The 22,764-nt window shown below is 29.8% G+C and overlaps 3 protein-coding genes across 10 annotated transcripts; all 3 read right to left on the reverse strand.

The window, feature by feature from the left end:
* Positions 1-590: 590 nt before the first annotated feature.
* Positions 591-7,395, reverse strand: LOC113867206 (purple acid phosphatase 23). Of its 8 annotated transcripts, none has more exons than XM_027502343.1 (11): positions 7,019-7,395; positions 6,703-6,894; positions 6,129-6,465; positions 5,424-5,641; positions 5,130-5,320; positions 3,960-4,241; positions 2,546-2,668; positions 1,673-1,747; positions 1,515-1,577; positions 1,150-1,203; positions 591-1,013 (listed from the first exon to the last, which is right to left on the reverse strand). In XM_027502343.1, the coding sequence occupies exons 1-10, from the start codon at positions 7,284-7,286 to the stop codon at positions 1,189-1,191; spliced, it is 1,764 nt and encodes a 587-aa protein (XP_027358144.1). In that variant the 5' UTR covers positions 7,287-7,395; the 3' UTR covers positions 591-1,013; positions 1,150-1,188. The 8 variants fall into 8 exon arrangements, 6 of the variants coding, with proteins under 6 accessions (XP_027358144.1, XP_027358147.1, XP_027358143.1 ...); XM_027502342.1 differs by having other exon boundaries at positions 917-966; positions 1,154-1,203; positions 1,673-1,741; positions 7,019-7,368; XM_027502347.1 differs by having other exon boundaries at positions 917-966; positions 1,154-1,203; positions 1,673-1,741; positions 6,703-6,883; positions 7,019-7,232.
* A 2,363-nt stretch (positions 7,396-9,758) lies between these two features.
* On the reverse strand, positions 9,759-13,511 carry LOC113867500. Its single transcript, XM_027502866.1, has 7 exons — positions 13,283-13,511; positions 13,105-13,199; positions 12,608-12,725; positions 12,359-12,477; positions 11,454-11,634; positions 11,114-11,257; positions 9,759-10,383 (listed from the first exon to the last, which is right to left on the reverse strand). Exons 1-7 carry the CDS (start codon positions 13,496-13,498, stop codon positions 10,093-10,095), a joined length of 1,164 nt encoding a protein of 387 aa, XP_027358667.1. The 5' UTR covers positions 13,499-13,511; the 3' UTR covers positions 9,759-10,092.
* A 2,056-nt stretch (positions 13,512-15,567) lies between these two features.
* On the reverse strand, positions 15,568-17,361 carry LOC113867639 (lamin-like protein). The gene is made up of 2 exons (XM_027503045.1): positions 17,178-17,361; positions 15,568-15,911 (listed from the first exon to the last, which is right to left on the reverse strand). The coding sequence occupies exons 1-2, from the start codon at positions 17,359-17,361 to the stop codon at positions 15,568-15,570; spliced, it is 528 nt and encodes a 175-aa protein (XP_027358846.1).
* Between the last annotated feature and the right edge of the window lie 5,403 nt (positions 17,362-22,764).

Below are 22,764 nucleotides of genomic sequence, written 5' to 3' on the forward strand. Positions count from 1 at the left end.
GTGCAAGAATTACTAAGAAGAACTTTATTTTATTAACAGCATCATAGAGAAAACAGAGCATAAGTCAACAGTTATTAACTAACAACTTTTCTGAGTCACAAAGTTATCCTTTTGAACATGAACATACCTCGAGTTACTGAAAAACATACGAAGAAGTTGCTTATGTCTGATTCTTAGTTGAAACCAACAAAGGAACGATCCTTTCTTTTTATTTGAAAAATAGCCGACAGAGTACGTGGCGCTTACTGAGTCTATCATTTGACACGTTACATTTTCTGAACCATTTCTTTGAGAGGTATATTGCTACTAAATATTTTTTATTTTAAGTGAAATTTCAAATGTTTCAAAAATGAGCCCAACCAAATAACATGGCTTTACTCTTTATCAATTAGGCCACGTAATGTTTAACCAAATGGTAAACTAAATTCTAGCAAATTTTCTTTAATAATATCTAGTTTTAGGTGAATTTAATTTTTGAGTCCCATTGAAAAATGAGTCACAGGGCTTTATGAAAAACACATGAAATTCATACTGTTATTATTATATTACTCCTTAATTAACAAATAATAGCAAGTTGAAAAAACAATGTGACAATGACATTTCATTCCCATGTAGTAATTCAGTAGTGTTGCGTGTATCCCTCAGTTAAATTACTTAATAGTGTAATACATAAAATTAGCATTGAAAAACTCCAAAAAAATTAAAATAGCAAAGGCTTCCAGAAGTTACATTTACGTAAAAATTGCCACATGCATATTTAGGCTGACAATTTAAAAAACAAAATGGCTTTTCAAGTTCCCTTTGATCTTGTTTTGATGTATCCAAACTTACACCACAGGAAATGAAAATTGAAAAAAGCGAAGGCATGTAACATGCTCCATTCCAAAGTATCCCCTTGAAGGAAACGCTTAACCAATCATTGCTGAAGATGCACACACTTTCAATCCTGAACAAAGGATCACAACTAGAACAGTATAAAAATCTGGTTGATTTTATGCACAAATCCGTATCTCCTGCATTTATGAGGAAAAAAGGCAGATAAATAAAAGGTCCATCATAAATTGGCCTAATACATATGACATGAAGAGGGGAAAGTAACAATGGTAGAAAAAATAGAAAATAAATAAATCATAATCAAGTTATCCTCACCACTCTTTGGCTAGCTTTAGATGAGTGATTGTCCAAAACCTAGCTCCACTCCACCTTCAAAATGAAAGAAAAGAAAACAATTAGAATCATTTTCTAAGACTATTTTTCATCTTTATATTTTCAAATTTTAGAAAATATAGTTGACTTTGTTTACTATTTTCTGTTTAAAGAAAATGAAACATTAAAAAATATGATTGATGTATCCATTTTCAATAAATTAAAAATAGAACAAGCCTTGCCAAAACTTTTATAAAAAAAAGAACAAAATTTACAAATGTTTTAATTTTATCACATGAAAATAGTGCACATATAAGAAAAACTTGGCCACACACACACACAAACAAGAGAAACAAGATTTGAATTACCTGAGCATATAAACCATACATAAAGAGAACCCCAAGGAATTGTGATATGATGATAGAAACATCCTGAGTGATTAAATTCAATAGGTTGGATTCCATTTCTTTTCTCATCATACAAAAATGTGGGTTTAGAGTGAGGAAGCAAAAATAAAAGAGCTTACCAGAGAGAGGTGGCTAGGAGCAGTAGAGGATTTAGGGGATGAATTATTTGGAAGTGATTGCTGTGAGTCCTGTGACTATAACAACAAAGGCAAAGGAAGATTGAAATCAACACTTGACCAAAAATAATTTAAATCTTTTTAAGTGTGTGACAGTTAAGTCAAAGCAAATAAAATTGATATTTGATAATCAGCTGTTCAAATGAAATTGAAACAAGCAGCTTTTCAGTAATCAGTAAAATTGTAAGTGCAGATCTTCTAAAGCCTATACAAATAAAATCAAAAACACATTTTCTAATATGTGGTTCAAATTAATTTATGTACGTATCTAAATCATATTCAACAGTTCAAAATTAATTCTACCCAACTCTGTAAACCAAACAAGTACTAATCCAACTAATGGCGGTTTGGCAAGTCACAAAATGGCACTAGAACATATTTTCCTAACAAATTTTGCGCTGTGTAAAAATTTTAGTAGGTTGAGTCCTGGGTAGAAAAGCCTTCCAAGTTGAACTTTTACATCATGGAAAGTAATAGGGAAAATTTCTTGTGTAGAAATGTACAATGCAAGTTTTGCACTTGATCAATAGAAAATCACAAAACATCATGGAATTTTAAGTCAATTAAAAGGTTCTGCATTGGGTCAGAGGTGGTCCACCTGAAGTCTCTTCTGGGCCATAGTCACTCCCTTGAAGGATAAAATCTATGGGAGTTGAGGAATCAAAAATGAAATTATGTCTATAAAACTTTGAATGCAATAAAATTTTAGAAAAGGGTTATGAAGAAAAAAAAAAGCAAGAAATCATCACATTCACATATAGTTTCATAATCAGGAAAAACCTTTGGAAGACTAAAGCTTCAGTATGGAACTAATACTTTTAAATCTTTCATGCACAATTCAGGCTGCCGCACAACGTATATTTGATCTCCAACTGCATTTTCTTTATAATTATCTTGATTTCGGTGCCAAGTCCATAATGCATATGTTGAATTCACAACCTGCAATAAAATAGAAAGATAAAAATTTTAAAGGAAAGGGTTTGGACTTGTACCAATGGTAATACAAGAACACTTAAAACTAATTATCAGTACAAATAGACCCATCGTGTTAGTATCTTTCATCATATTATTTCACACCATGAGTCTAATATCTTATTATTGAAAGTCTATATATCCTTTTTTTTTTCAATCATTCACTGATCCTAAACCTATAATTCTTAACATTTAATAAAATTAATATAATGTTCCAAAACAAAGAAAATTCAGCCATATTATCCTAAAATTTGTAAATATGACCCTCATAAGTAGTTTTCGGCTAATCTCAATTAGTTTCATCATTAAACTTATGACATAAAAAGAACTTAATAAATCACTATTTCCAAACACACCCTATATCTCCGTACATTTAAAGGCTTATATCGTACGTAAAGCAATAATATAAGTATGCATAAAAAGTAATGGTACAGCTGAACTAGCATTGTAAAAGAATTAAGATATTTGAGAATTATTAGAGCTCATCTCATTAAATGCTTTATTAGATTCATTTGTTATCCTGGAGAAACAAATTTAATTTTGTATAATGGAAAAAAAATTGATAATTTTGCTTAAGAAATGGAGTACAGATAATAATAATAATATATTAATAGATAATCCATCTTTCAGCATAAAAATGTCTATTTATGACTAAATAAACTTAAAATACTTCAAGAAGAGATTTGATAAAGGAAAAGAAAATAAACAAATTATAACAAGCTAAATAAGCTAAACTAAAGCTTCATAATTTTAGGCAAGTCAAATTCAAATTTTGAATTTAACTTGTTTGAATAAATGAGTTAAGCTTAAGCAGTATCTTTTTTCACAAGCCAAAAATGAGCTTCAAATACTCAGCTTGGATAATTCATTTACATCCAACTGTTTTAATGCTTCTTATTGATGTCATGTACCAAGGAATTCAGCATGCAAATGATTTCCTGGTCAAGTTGCATATCACCTGTGGGTAAACATCCATGCATTATCAAAACAAGCATCACTAAAAACTAACATTAGGTCAATAAACAAACCAATGAAGCTGCCAAGACAAACATCACACTCAAAGGCCTATGAGGAGGATGCCCATTCATAGCGAAATACATTGACAAAGTACAAGAGTAACATATCAGTATTGGCATTCCAATTGAGAGGTTAGGCTAGCTGGAATAAATCACCGAGTGATTGAGCTAACTGAACCTGCAGGCTAGTTACAACAGCAATACAAATCAAAATAAAAATGTTCACAATCTGAAGATTATACCTCAAGTATCCCATGTCCAAAACTGCTTTCTCTAAATGCACTCCACTCAGGTTGTTTGTTCCAACAAAAGTTGCCTTTAGCAGGACCAAAGGGAAAATTTAAATGGCAAACTCCTCCAAATTCTGGTATGTTATCTCCAGGGGAAGGACACTTTCCAGTGTCATCTGCGTGATCAACATCTACTTTTTCAATATTTCCACCATCTCCAACAGTTATGTAAATAGGTCCACAAGGATCCAACGTGTAATTATAAACTCTATTCATCCGCTCATAAGCATGAACCTGCAAGATGGACAACACTCGACAATGTTTATGTAAACCATAAGAAAAAAAACTAAATCTAAAATAAGCTTTATTTCTGAAATGTCATTGCAGATAATTCTATCCAAAAGAATAAATTCAATTAGAAATAGCTTTCACTACAAACTAATAGAGATCTTAAAACAAATAATACAGATCTTAATATTCTTAGCAAGAGGAATAAAGTTATGCTAGAAAATCCTATGCAGTTGGAACTAAATGTGCATGGACAGGATTCAATTGTGAATTGTTACATACATCAACAATCAAAATTTTCAAAATTATTCACTTAAAAGTTAAAATAGTAGCGTATAACTCAGATTCTGAATTCATTCAGAATCCCACACATTGACAATCCTCTTACTGTGTTGTAAGCTATTCCCAAATGGGAACCAAGACTAACAGGACAGTTTTGAGGCAAAAGCATTGCATTCAGATGATTATGGTTATGATATGATTATTTGAAAGATTCAACACCCTAAAGCAGGAATTACCACATATTGCCACTTCATAATACAAGCTCCACCCACCTTATTCTCTCATAACAGACTAAATATACATCACTCTAGGAAAATTCAGTTGCATCAAGTGCTGTGATCACTATTGTACATGAACTGAAAAATAAATAAAACATCTAAATTTAAAAATAGATATCCCCGAGAATACTGGAAAGATGACTTGTAACATTATATATTTTGACAATAACTTCCAAATTAAATTAACAAGGGAATAGAACAGTATCTAGTGATTCATTTTCATCTCCATAAATGCTCGTTTTAGATTTTGGGGACACAAATTAAATATTTTGACCATGATATTTACAAACTAATGTTTTAAAACTGATAACCAAATAAAATAAATTTAACTTACATGACCATTAAAAACTATATCAACTCTGTATTGATAGAGAAGTTCTTCCATTTCCAATCTCATACACTCAAATTCTTGATAGTGTGAAGCATAGCTATTATACCAAGGAGGATGCCATGCAGCTACCAACCAAGGGGTTACGCTACGATCAATACTTTTCAGATCTTGCTTCATCCAAGCAAACTGTGCACCTGGATTAAAGATCCAGTGAAACACATCAAGTTTGACCATCTAAAATTTAATGCAATGAATGGTTTACATAAGATCAAATATATTGTATCAGCTATCACTTGCCAGTACTGTTGTAATCAACATATGCCCCCAACATGATAAAGTGTATGCCACCAGCATCGAAAGAGTAGTAGAATTTACTTTTAGAGCCACTTTCTTCAGCAGGAACTGCAAATCGTGTCAAGTATGATTTGAATGTGATCCCATCAGCTTGAGGTTCAATCTCATGATTCCCCTCAATAACCATCATAGGAATTTCTGAGGTCAAAGGCTCCATAAACCTGATATTTCAAAAACTAATGACCTAATCATACCAACAGAATTTCTCAACTAACATATGGATCAGCTATTTGTAGAAGAGATTCTAATATTTCACCTCCACCTCCCCCAAAACTTGTTCGTCTAAGAAGGGTGTGACAGATACTATAGCATTATTGAGATATAGACTAATCAAACAAACTACTAACAGTGCAGCAATGCACAAGTCCAACATACCACCTGACGAAAGAAAATGCAGTATAATCACAACGAAGAATAAAAATTTAGCTGACTAAGCATTAGAATTTTCAGGTTGTTACGGTATTTTTAATAAATTGGGTTACACAATTCTCATTTTTGAAACTGAGAAGTATAAATGCCCATCCATCCCCAAGTCTAAATATTTAGAGTAAAGTGGAATTTTTAAGTTGTTGTTTTGATCAACATGCAACTTCAGCTAAGACCTGATAACAAAAATTGGCATAGAACTCAAACCTTCAGGAACATTACCTTCCCCACCCATCCCATCGAGGTTGATATGTCTCTCTAATAGGAGCATCTGGAAATGCACATGAAAAACACGGAACTCCCTTTCCACCAGTTGTAAGATACTGATTTGCATATGTTAAATCTCCAATCATTAGAATCAAAGACGGATCATTGTGAATTAGATGATCAATAGTTGTTGTAGAATTGCTTGTGAGGCCCAAATCTCCAATAATTGCTATTCGATGTGGATAATCATTTGGACTGGGTTTTGGAAAAGTCTCAAAAGAAAGCTCTTGGCTCATGGATGGTATAGAACTATCCCCACATTTGTAATAATATCTGGTTCCTGGTTCAAGACCTACAACAAGAAAGAAATATCTCTGAACTTTCTCCAAACTGAGTTCCAAATTTGAGTTATTGTACTTCTTCACTTGATACCATTCTTTTTGTTTTTGATAGTGAATCAGAATTTACATTCAACACATCATCATATAAATCTTACAGTTTGTGAGTGGTCACTGCTTCAAACTCAGCACCAAACACTATCATCATCCATTTGAACAAAAAAGTTTAAACAACAAGTAACTCAAACTACCTTCAAGTTTCACATGGTGAATGATACCAGAAGTGTAATTCCAGAGGTCTTGAAAGGGATACAATTGACTGTAAACAACAGAATCACCTTTTCCAACACTTGTGTACTTTCCACTCTCTTTCCCATACAACACCTCACTTCCAACGGATGCAGGATCAAGTGGGGTCACATTGAGGCCAATCTGTGCATCCCCTTATCCAAAACCCAAAAACACAACCCGGCAACAACTTGATGCTTTAGAATACAACACCATAAACATCAAGAAAAAAACAACACACACACACAAACACAAAACCAATAAATTTTGGAAATTTACCAGTAACCCAAGAAACCCACATGGAAGTTGGTGAGGAAATTGCAATAGCAATCTGTTCAGGGAAATTTGAAGTGACATTCTTTCTTAGCCTTGGATGAGTCATGGGCAAGTCATCACTGCCTCGTCGCAGAGATGGGTCGAACCGGCGAGTCACGGGGTCAAATGGGCCATCCAGAGTGGTGGGGATGTGATTCTCAGTCGTTACCATGTTGATGTTCGTCATCACCAAAATGATGGCCAGTGACATGCAGAAGTTGCAGATTTTCATTCTGACATAAAGTGAATTTGAGTGAATGAATAAACTGTTTTCTGTTTCTGAGGATGTCTTGAAGATGTTGTCCTGTTAAAGGTAACTTGGTATTAACAAGAGCGAACATAACGGTGTAACTGTAAATACTTGAATTTTAAGTTAACAATCATATGTTAGTGTTGTTGCCACGTTAACATCGGCATCTCCGTTCCAACATTGGAATATGCTGCTGCTTAGCCTATGTTTCCACTCTTTTCTTAATCGTTGTCAAAATGTGTCGAAAATTTTCCATCAGATTTCGAAGTGGACGTGGATATTGAACTTCTCCTTAAATAATCTAACACTGATTGTGATTCTATTTTTTATTAAAAGAATTAATACACCCCTACCTTTTACTTACAATCCAAGGTTAAATAAGCATTTTCTCTTAACATTTTTATATTGTGCCTTTTAATATGGCCATTGAGTTCAAGATCTACACTACACACCTCTTTTTGAATAGGGATGGCAATGGGTAGGGTATAGGTAGGGTACTACATTACCCATCCCCATACCCGCGTTTTAAAAAAATATCTGTATCTGGTCCCATACCCGCGTGGGTATGAACATTAATTCCTGTACCCGTACCCTCTGGGTACCCACATACCCGTCTTGTACCCATTACTCGCGCTTGTTTGAGAAAAAAATATTTATAAAGAAAAATATGTTTATATAACTTCACATAAGTAGCATAATAATACAAAAATTTAATATATAGTTGCCGAACAAGGTACAAATATAGATAAAAAACAAATATTCAAAGATCATAAATGTTAAATATATCTTAATATAATAGTTTTCTAAACTAAAACTCTTAGAAACAATAAGCAAAATTAAATACACAAGTTATTTGTCAGTGATAATCCTATCTTGTGTGAGATTTGATTGTTGGTAATATCAGAACGACAACGAAATAGATTTGTACAATGGTTGTCCCTTCGTGTGGGATCACTTAGTAACCTCTTGTGACGGCATTAACAACTAACTCTAATGAATAATATTTCATAATTATTAAATTTTAGTGAGACAGACATTGAGAATGAGAATAGAGTTAGAGTAGAGAAGTTCAATACTAACAACAACAGAAAGTTGATACATAAAATATTTTTTTTAACTTTTAAATTTGAAATTATACGAAAAATAATAGATTTAATTAAAATAATATAATATAATTAATATATATATATATATTAATACTAGTATTTTTTAACTCATATACTATACGAAAGTATTTTATCAAAAATATAAATTTTTGAAAAATTATTTTAGTGAATTAAATATTTATAATGTATATAAATTTAAAAAAAAAGAATTTGAATAAAAGATAAATAGTTACAATAAAATTTTATAATAAAGAAATATACGTATATATTAAAAAATTATACTTTTTTATCTTAAAAAAATTAACAAATAAAAATTAACAATAATTTTTTATATTTATATCTTTTCAAAAACTTCTTTGAATATGAATAAATAGTAAGAATAATATTATTTAGATTCAATAGATTATAGTTGTGCTTGTAATACATATGTTACATAGAAAATATTATTTTAAATTAAAATATAAAAATAAAATTTAAATATTATTAATAAATAATAAATTTACGGTAATAATAGGTGATTGTAAAATTTATAAAATATTTATAATATATTTATTATTTATCATTCACTTTATGATTTAAACATCAATATGATTTTATTAACAAAAATATTTGTGTAAAAAATATTTTATGTGTGTCATATATAAATAATATTTTTAAAAAAGTCAATCTTATATTAACTATGTAATAATTAAATTGTGTTAGCCTAATTAAATGATATAAAATAGTAAATAAATTTTTCTATTAAAAATATAAACCAAAATAATTTTTTTGGTTTACTTTATTATTAAATATATTTTTATATTAATCTTATATAACTTCACATAAGTAATATAATAATACAAAAATTTAATGCATAATTGTAGAATAAAGTTCAAGCATATATATATATATATATATATATATATATATATATATATATATATATATATATGCAGGTATGGGGCGGGGGCGGGTACTTAGATACCCATACCCGCACCCATCCCCATTAAAATTTACAAATTTTTACCCACACCTATACCCGTACCCGTATAGCAAGTAAATACCCTACCCATTGTGGGTAAATTTTGCGGGTGCCCATCGAATACTTTACCTATTGTCATCGTTACTTTTGAATCACGTTAAACCAAAAAATTACCTTTTATTAACCCTCTTATTATCTAAAATAAAATTTACACTACCAAGTAAATCGTTTAATTGTTACTTATTATTGACTTTGTAACGAATATCTAAAACCTTATCTAATATGATTACAGTGATTCGTAATTGAATTTACACTTCCACAAATGAAAAGATGAATACTTAAATAATCTCCCATTATTATTTATTTATTTTACATGAACTTCCTCTGCATGCAACACCGTGAAAACCTCCAAAGGAGGGGTATTTTTTAAGTAACGCCCGTATATATGATATTCTATCTTTTTTATGAGAATGACGATGTCTATCATTGGATTGGATTTTCTTCAACTAGACCGTTTACAGAATAACAATCAAGGAAAGCTACAGGTACAAGCATTTCCCCGAGTCCTAAACTACATTTCCCACCAAAGGCTCAATAAATATATTAACCAATCATGTTCAATCAACGGATGTAAAGATAAATAGTGGGTATTTATTACATGGGGCATCTTCACAATAAGAACTCGAACGATTTCAGGTGGGGGAAAAGGACAAAAGAGGATTCACAATTTAGTTTCTAAAAAATATGTAGATGAGACAGCCAAGCCTTGCACATCATATGTGCGAACAAGTCTTTGCCTCTTGTCAGGTGTCTCCAACCAACAGAATTCTAAATGGAACGATTTTGATTCTGCTACACTTTTTGCTACATCACAAGGACATCCCATGTACATGCCACCAGGCAACAGTATCATCTGATAACCTCCATCAAATGTAACCAAATAGTCTGATATTGTGCCAGTCCAATGCACGTTGGTGGTAACATTTTCCCCATCAGATGTTGAAGTAACATCCTGATATCCAATAGAACCATCAACAACAAAAATTGCTAGTGTTAGGAAAGTGATTACCTTTATCAAACTTTACTCAAATCAAATATACACTAACAGAACCCAAAAGCATTTTATTGTCAACAAAGTGGTGTTAACTGTAAAGCTAGTGTTAGGAAAATAGTGTTAACTGTAAAGCATTTTATTGTCAACAAAATACGATGGTAAGGGGAAAGGACTTTTGTTGAGACAAATAAAAGAGAGCACCTTTATCAAACATTACTCAAATCACATATACAATAACAGAACCCAAAAGAGTGGGCTGAGAAACAGAAGACACTGAACGTCCGATATAGTAGAACAATTAACAAGGCGAGAGCGCAATAAAAACTTAATAAAAGAACTCCAAACTGAAAATGTAGGTAAACAAGGTGCAAATAAAGCATCCGTGATTAGGACTGGATCTAGAAAATAATTAAGGAAGGATCAAATTAATATTTTACACAAACTTTGAAATACTAAAGTATACTAATAAATGACAATATTATAATTCTTTTATAAAAAGTTATAATCCATATATAAAAATTTACAAGAGAAAACATTGGAGGGGCTGACCCCCATCCATCCCTAAGCAACATACCATCAAAATATTGATTTCTTTTCACAAATTAAAAGCATAATTCAATGCTTTGTGAATTCTATTAAGCTACAATTTCACTATGCCTATGTGACGTGTTATTAAGTTGTAAAATACCTGAATAAGTTGGCCAATGTCATCCATCTCATGTAACACAACTGTATCAGCTTTAGCAATTGTAGATCCATATACACCACTTCGTTTTGTAATGGAATGACCTTTCCATTTACCGAGAAAGGGTATAATCCTATCCTTTACGTCCTGCCATGAAATCAAAATGAATGCAAAAGGGAAAAGGTCATGAGAAACTAAAAACATGCTGCTGTCAAAATTTGGTAGAACTTTTAAAGCAAAAGCTCCTTTGTAAATAAATTTGTTCTAGTTTGTGTTTTGGGGTAGGCAATGCTGTACATATACACACAAAGAAAAAAGCTGCACTTATCTCAGTTAAGCTCACCCTAGAACTGTCAAGCAGAGGAGGAGACCCATCATTTCTTTCCTCTAGAAAGAGGATAAGCATATCTACCGTGCCTTTTGGCTCCAAAATGTGAAAGGCTCTTACTCGCATGTCTCTCTGCAAGGAGTACAGGCAATTCTCACATACAACAGAAGGTCGACGAGAGGGAAGCTTAAGATTTCTGCACATATGGAAGTGTAAAGATTCCAAGGTATAAGATATAATGTGTATATATGAGATGCCTTTTTATTATGCTATTGCTCACATGCCAAATCGCTCAACAATACACCCTTTAATTCAAACAGGAAGAGGTTCTCACTATTAATTAATTTATGGTAGCAAACAGGTTGCAATATTTGCCCTTCAGTCTGTTACAGGTTAAAAGGGCAAGAGGAAAATTGAAAACTAAAGAAAACTTTGGGACAAAGATACCAATAAAAAAGATCTTCCCCTAAATGCTTTTACTAAATTTTTGGTTTTTAATAGATGTCATTGATTAATCAATGTGCAGGACAACCTAGTCAAATAAGAACCCGTTGTTGCTGGCATTGGTGTTACTGGACATGCCAGATTAATCAAAATGACAGCCGAACAAGACTTAAACTGGCAGGCCGAAGCACTGCAGTTTGCATCATGTATTATTCAACTCATTACATGAGAAGTTGTTAATGTCATGCATGTAGCCAAAATGCTCTCATAAAAAGTAGTTAGCAAGTTATCCCTATCCCATGGCAATATGAACAGCTATGCAAATCCTATTCCTATCTCAATCAACTGCATTCTTGATTTAATTTAGTAATGCATAATAAATATTTATAGGACAGCAATTGTTACACTTCACCTAATAGAAATCAAACTAACACTAACAGTGCCAATTGATCTCTTCTAGGGAAAATAACATTTACCTTGGTGACTCTTCACCAATGTCATCTTCTCCAAGAACCCCTTGCCTCAATACTGTTTCTAACATGCCGGCTGTTTGGTACCTCAGCGCAAATGCTCTCTCAGATGGGAAAAATCCGATCTGCAAACTAATTGTGACAGATATTGTAAAGAAGCAATGGGATCGCAAAGAAAGAACCAAACAAGCTTATTTTAAATGATGGTTTACACAGTCACACTAAAATGTTCCAGCATTAGAAGAAAATTCTCACTTGTTGATATTTGTCAACGGTAAACATATTGGTTTCTTTGATTTTGTACTCTGCCCATTCTGCATCATTGTCATTACCAGAAATTGTAGTACTTGATGAAGGTTGTTTAATATACAGCCTACAAGAAGCAACAGCTATACAATTTAGAATTCTGAAAAAAAAAAATTTGAAAACCACAGTAAGTATGATAAGATTAACATGTCAGTTAACCTATTAAGCAATCTGAATTTGTTAATAATGAACAAAAATTTATCATATTCAAATGATTCAATATAATGGGGTTACAGTGTAGTAAATTCAAAACCCATTCTCCTTATATATATATATATATATACCCAGAAAAATACCAAAATGCCATTTGTTTAAAGAATTCCTTTATTTTTTTACTATTTTTCTTTATAATTTCTTAAAAAAATAAATTAAAAATAATAAACGAAATTGGTTGTTTTAAAATTCTCCTAGCTGCGTTGCATTTAGATGAGAAAAGGTGTGATTACGTTTGAATGAGACTCATGAGTTGATCTTCGCCATAAGAGGTGGCGGAGAGCTTGGTACTAAGTTGTTGCAGCATGTTTCCACACGAATCGAATTGCTAGAAAACAAAGAGAAAATGAATTAACAAAAAATAATAAAAAAGAAAAAAGGAAAGATTGTCATAAGGGTGGGAATGGGTACATAGAAAGAGCCGTTCCACTTTCCGGAGTTGAGGTGGATGAAACGGTGAAGGTTGTCAATGCTCATAGCAGCATCTTCCACTGATGAAGACGAGGCTCTGCTTCTGAATATAGCAATGGGGTTATGGTTTAATGGGTTAACTGAAAAGAAGCGTTTGGGGTTGGGGTTGGGGTTTGGGAGGGAAGAAACTGAAACTGAACACTGAATTGAAGCCATTGTAGTTTGTTTCTCAGTGCCACCTCAACCCATTTATCTTATCCTCTCTCTCTCTCTCTCTCTCTGTAACTATCATCTCCTCGGCCCAAATTCGGGTCGGGCTTCTACTTTGGCTCCACTTCTTCCTATTTTAAGATTGGAGAAATCCCAGCAATATACTTTTTAATATTTTTTAATTATTAATAAAAATTATTAAAAATTATAAAAATTATTTTTTAATTTTAAATTAATATTTTTTATTTTTTATAATTTTCAATTAATTTAAATTAATAATTAAAAATATATATTAAAAAATGTGTTATTAACTTACATAAATTTCACCTTAGATTATTTTAGTTGTTCTTTATTTTACAATATGTAATATAACACTTTTTTAAAGGCCAATGTTACACTTTACATCAGTTAAATAAGATAAAAAAATATTGAGCATGTTATATATTTAAAAATTTTCTTATCTTAATTTTGTTGTAATATTATTATTAATGATATTTATTTTATTGATTACATTTTGTTTGTAAAGTACTACTATAATCTAATTCTATATTCTAGTTCTTATTTATTAAGTGATTTATCTGAAATTTAGATAGATTAAAAATAAAGTAATCATTTCAAAAAATAACAAGATTTTTTGACAATTAAAGTAAGTAACGGTTAAAAAAAATTCTTAGCAAAAAGATAAATAAAATTATAAAAAAAAGAATTTATTTAGCATTTATTTGATTAAGACCTCTAAGCTTTTGTTTAGAAATTTGAAGAAAGACAAAAAGAAAGGTTAAAAAAAAAAAAGAGGAGAGAAAAAGGAGAATTAACCAAAAATCCTCTAAATAAAAAATTAAAAATATAAACTTTAAGAGAGTTTTAGGTCATTTTATAAAATCTTCTTTACTCATTTAAAAAATTTTAAACAAAGATTATTTCAAACAAGTCTTCTCATTTTTTTTCTCTTTGTTTAGTAACTCTCAAATAAAACTCAAAAAATTTCATAAACTCAATAAAAAAAATTGCTAAGAAAGGAAGTCTATTTAGCATTTATTAATTTAAAACCTCTAAAAAATTCAAAAATCCAATTTTTTCAGATATTCATGTTTTAAGTAAATTTTTTAGTTGTGTCACTTTATAATTGTAAAAAGAAAAATAAATAAACCTACTTTAACATATTTTAACAACTAAAGTAAGTTTCATAATTTTCTCAACTCACAAATAATATGTAGCAGGTAAAACTGTTAAAAAAAACATCACTAAAAGATATCTAATTTATTGTAGAGAGTGAGTAGAAAATAAGATTTTGTTATATAGATTCTTTTGGACAATTTTAAGGTTGTATTTCAATTAAACATTCAAAAAATACATCTACACATTCATATTTTTGTATTATTCCTAATATAATATCTTCTGGAGAAAATTATCATCCCACTTTATTACAAGCGTTATTCTTATTGTATTAAGATAAGACACCAATAATTTTTTATTGATTTGCTTACCAATAATAATTCATAAGCGTATCACTTGGAGGATCTTACATATTTTTTTTTTTTCGTTAAAAGAAATTTTGTGGTCATGAAGAAGCAGCTTTGAGGTTTTTTCCCTTATTTAAACTATTAAAAATTAATATGGTATGCAATATTATACATAATTTGTTTATTTTTCACTTATTTTTTATCTTATTTAAAATCTACATTTCAAAAATTATCCCAACATAAAGAAGAAGCTTTGAGGTGTTTTCAAAATGATATAAAAGACATTTCTCTAAAATATATATGATTGCATGCAATATTAATTTTTAGAGATTAAAATAATAAAGTAAAAGAAACCATTAAGCAATAATACAACTTAATATTTGATTACAATAACATGCAACCGAAGTTGATTCATCACTATGTACCACCAAACAATGCTCATGCATAATCTTCTCTCAAATCTTAGACTTCACTAAAACCAATCAACCACATGTTATGGGCTAGCTTAAGTAACATGTTAACAAAGTAACCAACAAATATATAAACCATTTTAACTTTAATTTTAAACCCAAACAAGGCATTAATAGTTAACACCCTTAGACCATGCTTCTCTTACAAAATGCCCATTGAAACCAAATTCACATAAAGCACATTAGCAACAATGATCCAAATGCAAGTGTACACTGAGGGCAAAATAGAAGCAGACACAATCTTAGATGGTGATGGTGCATTTGCTGGCACAGGTTCTTGGTATTCTTCAACGTTCACAGCAACTTTCATTCCATGAAAACAGTACCCTCCACCAGAGATATAGTAATATGTCTTTGGATCTGTCAATTGCACCACATCACGACCACCTCGTGTCACGTTTTTTATGAAGTCCCTGTCTATGCAATTCTCGTAGCTTGTCTTGTTCACTTCCAGAACGTTGAAGTATCGTTTGTCAAACACGAACACTACATCAAATCAATAAAAGTTTATTAAGTATCAGCATGTAAAAAGAAAATGGAATAAGATAATGTTTGATAAACATGTTAAAATAAGAAGATAACATATAAGTTTTATTTAATGTTTGATATATTTTTAAGCTAGAATAGAACAGAATAAGATTAAAACGGTACGTTTAAATTTCAATAGTGAAAAAGGTGGAATCAAGGAGAATTCTATTTTATTCATGAGTAAATATGAATTTAATTAAAATACCTTCTATGAAGCTTCTATTTGCGTTTTGGATTTTATCTCCGAATTGAGGGTGGTGTTTGTTCAATGTGTGATTCGTGCAGGTCTCTTGTTTTAAAAGTTAAAGCATTCATTCTCACTCTTTTATCTTTTTCTTTTCTGTTGTGATCTTGTGCTTCTATTGACTGTGTGCCTTTAACTTTTTCTTTTTACTATATGACTATACTTTCAACAGTGTTAGCTAGGGGTTAATCTGTTTCATTGAAATGAAAAGTAAATTCCAGCTAACCTTATCTGATTCTTATCTTCTGTTTCCGGATCAAGAATTACATAACCACTTAATTAATTAACAATGTTTCTGAATTTAACAAAAAAATGAAAAGGGTACCCTATATTTTCTTTTTCTTCTCCCTTCAATAAATGAGTAGCATCCTTCCTTGTTCAACACTCCAACCTAACTAAGTAAAGTTCCTGATTGTAATAAAATCTTTGGCAACATTATCAATGGGAATTTTACACAGGAATGTAAAACAAAGTTAATAGTGTCACATGTGTACATAAAAGGAATGAATATACTTTTTGTTGTTATGAGAATGAAAACAATAAAAATGAAACGTCAAAAAAAAATAAATTATATATATATATATATATATATATATATATATATGTGTGTGTGTGTACAACTAATAGTATTAAAATAAACAAAGATTTACTTTCACTTTAACCGTGTTTATACATGAATGTAAGATCGAAAATTGTCCTCAAATTGCACCAAATAAATCCTGCAAATTAAGGAGCTAACAATGTGTTCATAGCTATAACTCATTAACATACAACCATTAGTTGGTGAAGAAAGGAGTTTTGATATCCTTAATAAGCTAACTATCCAATGGTTTTTAAATTACTCTTTTATATTCTCTTGTATCAAACTGCTTTTGAAAAATCCAATATCATCTGGAAGACCACTTATTAGAACATATCTTACATTTTAATCACACAAGATCCAATTGTAATTAAAGTTATGAAAGAGTATATATACTTACTGAGCCAATCACAAACAATGACATGTTCTTGAGCAGACCATTCAGTATAGTTCACATCCTGCCTCCAACCTTTGGAGCCTCCCACCCTATGAAGCTGAATTGGATCTCCTGAGGCCACCAATGACACCATCACCATTACACTTGTCACCACCACCATCATCTGAACAACTCTGAAATTTTCCATCACCTACAAACAAACGCAGATAGATAGATAAATAGATTACTCAGTCGCCAATTGACTACAGCTATAGCTGTCTTTAGGAGCAATGTGTGACTTAAATAGTGGGGGGCATGAAAATGGAAATAGATGAAGCACTAGAAAAGTGGTGCCTCGTAATGGCGCTTTAAAGAGTGTAAAAGGGCTTAGTGTAAGAAACTCGGTGACAGCTATGCGTAAAGGTGTTATGTAGCAGCAACACGCTAATCTTGCGATATTATGACAATAGAATCCCACGCTAATTGGTATGAGTGTTGAATATTTTGTCCCTCCGTCAGTTAATTCAGTTTGTCTTTAATACTGCAAGTAAATAACTGAAAATTCCTACACGTAAATTCATCACTGTTGTTCATTTGTGAGCGTTTCAATGCGAGCAGTCCAAGAAATTTTACAAATGAAGACTACGCATTGCAAATTTTACCACTAAAAATTTTAAATATACTTAGTTTATGATTATGTAAAATAATATTTTTTTTAATTTTATTTATAAAAAAGTTAACTAAAATATCTCTTATACAAATTATAAAAAAATAAAAATTTATTTTTAAATGTATTAATTATTATATTTTTTTTGTATATCTTTATTTATTGTGAGATTTGTATTGATCGATAAGGCACTTACCCATTATCTTATTGATTTAATAAAAAATATTAGAAATATAGATTTTAATATATTATTTTTAATATACTTTTAATTATTAGTCAAAATATATTAAAATTTTTAAAAGTATAAAAGAGGAACATTAAATTATGACTGAAAAAAGTAGGACCTATATGATTTTTGTAGTCTTTGATAAAATTTTACTAATAACTAAAAGTGTATTAATTAGTGTACTATTAACATTTATCTTGTTTAATATATATATATATATATATATATATATATATATGTATATATATATATATATATATATAAAGTTATAATTTGATTATTTAATGTTATGAAGTTTTTGAAATATAATATAAATTTATGATTAAAACTACTTTTTATTGCTCTTCATAAATTAGTTATCTATTTTTTTATAAATAAGACAAGAGAAAGTTTTTTTTAATGTTTTTTATAAAATAAATAAATTAAAATAAATGAATTTTCGTAAGCCAAGGAAAGAACACACTTTTTAGAATTTAAAATGTAATATTATATATAATTAACTTTATCTTTCATTTATTTTTATGGAGTTAAATTTTGATATAATGTTAATGTAAATTTTAACATTGTAATTTCTCTTTTTTAATATAAGAAATTTATCAATACTAATAAATAGTAGTTATATAACATAAATTTACACTATATTTCAAAAATACTTATAATAATAAATGGTCAAATTATTGACTCATACATTAAATGAATGAATATCTTTACCTATATAATAATGGGTGAATAATTTATTAATATAAATATTGTAATAAATAAAAATATGAAAAATTAATAATTGGTAAATTTAAAATAAAAATTTACTTATTTTAATTAGAAAAAATTAATGATAACTATAAAAAGGAATAATTCAATTAGAAGTCAATGTAGAATAGTAGAGATGACTTTTATAAGGATTATTAAAAAATTAAAGTTAATAAATTTTAATGATATAATAATCAATAATTAAATGATGGTTTAAAAATTATCAATTTATTAATATAGTAAAATTAATTTTTTAAGTTTAATTTTAGGGAACTATTATTATAAAAAAAATTAAATTAATGATTATTTAGCAATCGTTTTACAATTTTTGAAGTAACTATTATAAAAATTAACAATTTATAATTAGATAAAAATTTATGATAAGAAGATAATGTCAAAGAAAATTCTTAGTATTGGTGTATTATAATTAATTTTTAATATAAAATTATCACAAAATTTTAAATATTATTATAGCATGAAACCATTTATTTATCCTATATGAGTAAGTTTTAATACAAAATAAAATTTGAGAATTTTAAATATATAAATAAATATATATATATATATATATATATATATATAGAAACTAGTTTTTCTCAATTTCAAAAAACTTGATTACTTTGTAAATTTTGAGCAGCTAAATGTATTAAAAATATAATTAATTCAACAACTTAAAACAAACAACTACCAAAAGTTTCAAAGTAGTAAAGCGAGAAAATAAATTAACTGTCCTTGAAGAGGGAGAGAGAGAAAAAAAAATTTAGAAATATTATTATATATTTATATTTTATATATTCTTATAACTTTTCATGGGACTAAAGAAATATAAGATTTAATTTTTTTATAAATAATGTAAATATATATATATATATATATATATATATTTAACTTATTTATTTGAGTCTCGTTTTATTGCACTTTCTTTTATTTCTATTGTAAAATAACATTTTTATTTTGTTAAAAAATCTCATGTTACTCTTCAATTACTTTAGGATGTGTTTAATGTATGAAAACATTTTTAGTTTCCAAAATCATTTTTTTCAGGGAACTAAATTTTTTAAAATGTTAAAATTGCATTTGATATATGTTAAAAAAAAATTTAAAATGCTATAAAATAATTTATGAGAATATTCTAATATTGTATTTAGTTTGAATATATTTTTAAAATATTAACACTTCTTTAAAAAAATATTTTTTACTATATATGATAATTAATGATTTATTTACATTAGTAATTAATACGCACTTGTATTTTATTATTTTAGTTAAACAAGATAAATTTTTAATAGTTTGATTATTTGATTTGTATATTTAAGATTTAGTATAAGTCTTTCAAACTTATACGTAGTGTGTATAAAAAATATCTAATATATGTGTTCTATACGGGATGGCCGAAGTGGAAGCTCCTCTGGTATGGACAATTGTTTAAGGTGATTGAAAGTATTTGATGCTCTCGTAGGTGCTCCAATGGCGGGTGTTTGTTCAAGAAACATTGTGACGCTCAAGTTAACAAGAAAATTCCTTTTTATATAGGTTTGAATAAGTTGTTGTTTAATATATTTGTTATTGGTTGTTGAATGTAAGTGTGCATTAGTGTCATTACAAGGCTATGCATAAAGTTGTTATGTGTTAAAGGTACCAAGATGTATTTGTAACAATTCATTTGTCTTGACTTTGATATAGAAAGAGTAGTTTGTGTTAGAATATATTATTTATTTTTCGCACAAATTGACAATCACCCAAAATTTCCAAATTAAGTTGATAATCACAAGTGACTTTTATGAGAAGTGCTCCTTTGTCATATGCATGCGACTATCGCAGATCCTTTCCAATCTTCTCACAAAGGGATAATAGTGGGTATGTACTTTGCTTATAGAGAATGAAAGAGTGTGCATCAAGATTTTGAAAGAAGAATAATCTATGGGCGGCTTCTAATATCCTCCCTCTTTTGTAAAAAGTAAAGAAAAGAAATCTTTTGCAAAAGTTATAATGTATTATGGACCGTTGATTTTAATCGAATGGTTAAGAATGAATTACAAGATACCGATTATTCAAGTTAGATTTCTGAAAGGATACATTGGTAATTTTATACTTTTATTCTTTCTTCTTGTTTTGTACGTCTTCTTCTTCTTGCTCATGTTGTTATTTTAATTTTTCGCATCGCAACATAATTATGGAACTGGGGTGGAACTAGGTCGCATTATGTACCATTTGATTTTCTGGTAAACGTGAAACTGTATCAGAATTATCTCTTCAGGCTTACATTTAACAGTGATATGTTTTATTATAGTTACACTTTTATCCTTCATCTGTGAAAGACATATATAATATTTGATGGTGTTTGTGGTGAAACGCAGACACATTCTCTGCTATATCAACCTTTAAGAGACAGATTGTAGATGGAATGATGGAAGTTATAAAATAATCCAATTTGAAATTGTAGGCAATATTACAGAAAGTTAAACATGAACATCAGTTTGTGCAATAACCCACATATAGAAAAATCGATATTTATTAGTGTGATATAAAGAATCTGTTTACCATTTTTGTTGTGAAAATGAAAGGGTAGAATATATACGTGAAAGAAATAGGAGTGAGATTTGCATCTGTTGTTATAAAACTAATATCATTAGGTGACGATCGTAATCAATTTGCATCAGTTTTGTGGTAACTACGTTTTAGATTATATTGATGGACTGTATTTGCATCAGTTATATGAGAGAACCCATGTAGATATACGTGAAGGACTCCTTTTGCATCGGTGTTCTGGCAAGTCTGATGTCATCAGGCAACCATTTGTGTTGGCTGATGTGGCCACTTTTTACATCTGTTATATGACAGAACCCATATAGAAGGAATATTGCATCGATCATCCAATTCAACCGATGTAGAAGTCACAACACTTGTGTTGGCTTGATGTGTCACTTTTTACATCTGTTATATGACAAAACCCATATAGATAAGGAATATTGCATCGGTCATCCAATTCAACCGATGTAGAAGTGACAACCCATTTTCAAATTTGAAATAATGGCATAACAGATGTCATTATCCAACCACCTTCTACTTTACCCATATTTCAATGGCTTCCTTATAGATTTTTCCGTCTACTCCCGCTGTGTTTAAATCATTCTCAGGTACGCAATAACTTGCTCTGGACAATGGGAAAGTTGTCTCATAGTTGCCTGTTCTGATTCCCGATTATAAGTAAGACCGATTTCGCTACTTCATATAGGCTACTCAAAGCGCTATTCACACGTCTTGGTGAAGAAGCTCTGATTGGTGCGGTTTTTGCTTCTTTCCATTCTCATTTGTTTCAGAAAGAACTCTGAGTGAACAAGGCACTATCTTTTCTCAAACTTGATTCGCAATAGCTATCAGTTCAAGCAGGCCACGTATTTTTATTCTAATGTCCATTGTCTCTTTTCTTCCTGCTATCTAACTGTTCTATTTATATGTCTGTTGTCATGTCTCTTATTGACAATTACTTCCTTACTGTGTCGTGTTAACCATATCTACATCGGCTGTATAGGGCGTATCATGTTAATCAAATTTTATGTACACAACTTGTCACATTTACGTTATTAACCCTCTTCATTCTGCTCACTATTCATTCATATCCACATTTGTTTACCTTTTCAATATTTAATCTTAGCCATCTAATTTTAAAATGCAACAATTAACGGCTCACTTTCAATTATTAATCACTTATGCAAAAGTTATGCTTTCCAAAAAAATACACTTTTTACAAAAGAAGGGAGGATATTAGAATCCACCTAATCTGTGAAGCACCTACTATGCAAGAGGAAGAAGAGTCGGGGTGTCAGACACGGATACGATACCGACACTCCTGGACACTTTCGAACACGTCTTTGACACTTTTTTACAAGTGTCTAAAAATTAAAATACTTTTTTTGACTGCGACATCGTGCAGATACGGCACAGACATAGTTGCGGATGGAAGACATGGT

Source organism: Abrus precatorius, unplaced genomic scaffold (genome assembly GCF_003935025.1).
Source record: "Abrus precatorius isolate BTA unplaced genomic scaffold, Abrus_2018 Scaffold5, whole genome shotgun sequence".
Taxonomy (NCBI): Eukaryota; Viridiplantae; Streptophyta; class Magnoliopsida; order Fabales; family Fabaceae; genus Abrus; species Abrus precatorius.

Coding starts and splice junctions, on each gene's coding strand:
- LOC113867639 (XM_027503045.1), bottom strand. CDS start 17,361: ATGGAAAATTTCAGAGTTGTTCAGATGATGGTGGTGGTGACAAGTGTA. Junction 15,912..17,177: donor CATTGTTTGTGATTGGCTCA/GTAAGTATATAT, acceptor GATTTGATGTAG/TGTTCGTGTTTGACAAACGA.
- LOC113867206 (XM_027502343.1), bottom strand. CDS start 7,286: ATGAAAATCTGCAACTTCTGCATGTCACTGGCCATCATTTTGGTGATG. Junction 4,242..5,129: donor ATATAGTTTTTAATGGTCAT/GTAAGTTAAATT, acceptor TCCATCTTGCAG/GTTCATGCTTATGAGCGGAT. Junction 1,578..1,672: donor CTCCTAGCCACCTCTCTCTG/GTAAGCTCTTTT, acceptor TTAATCACTCAG/GATGTTTCTATCATCATATC.
- LOC113867500 (XM_027502866.1), bottom strand. CDS start 13,498: ATGGCTTCAATTCAGTGTTCAGTTTCAGTTTCTTCCCTCCCAAACCCC. Junction 11,635..12,358: donor ATTGGTGAAGAGTCACCAAG/GTAAATGTTATT, acceptor CCATATGTGCAG/AAATCTTAAGCTTCCCTCTC. Junction 10,384..11,113: donor ACATTGGCCAACTTATTCAG/GTATTTTACAAC, acceptor ATTGGATATCAG/GATGTTACTTCAACATCTGA.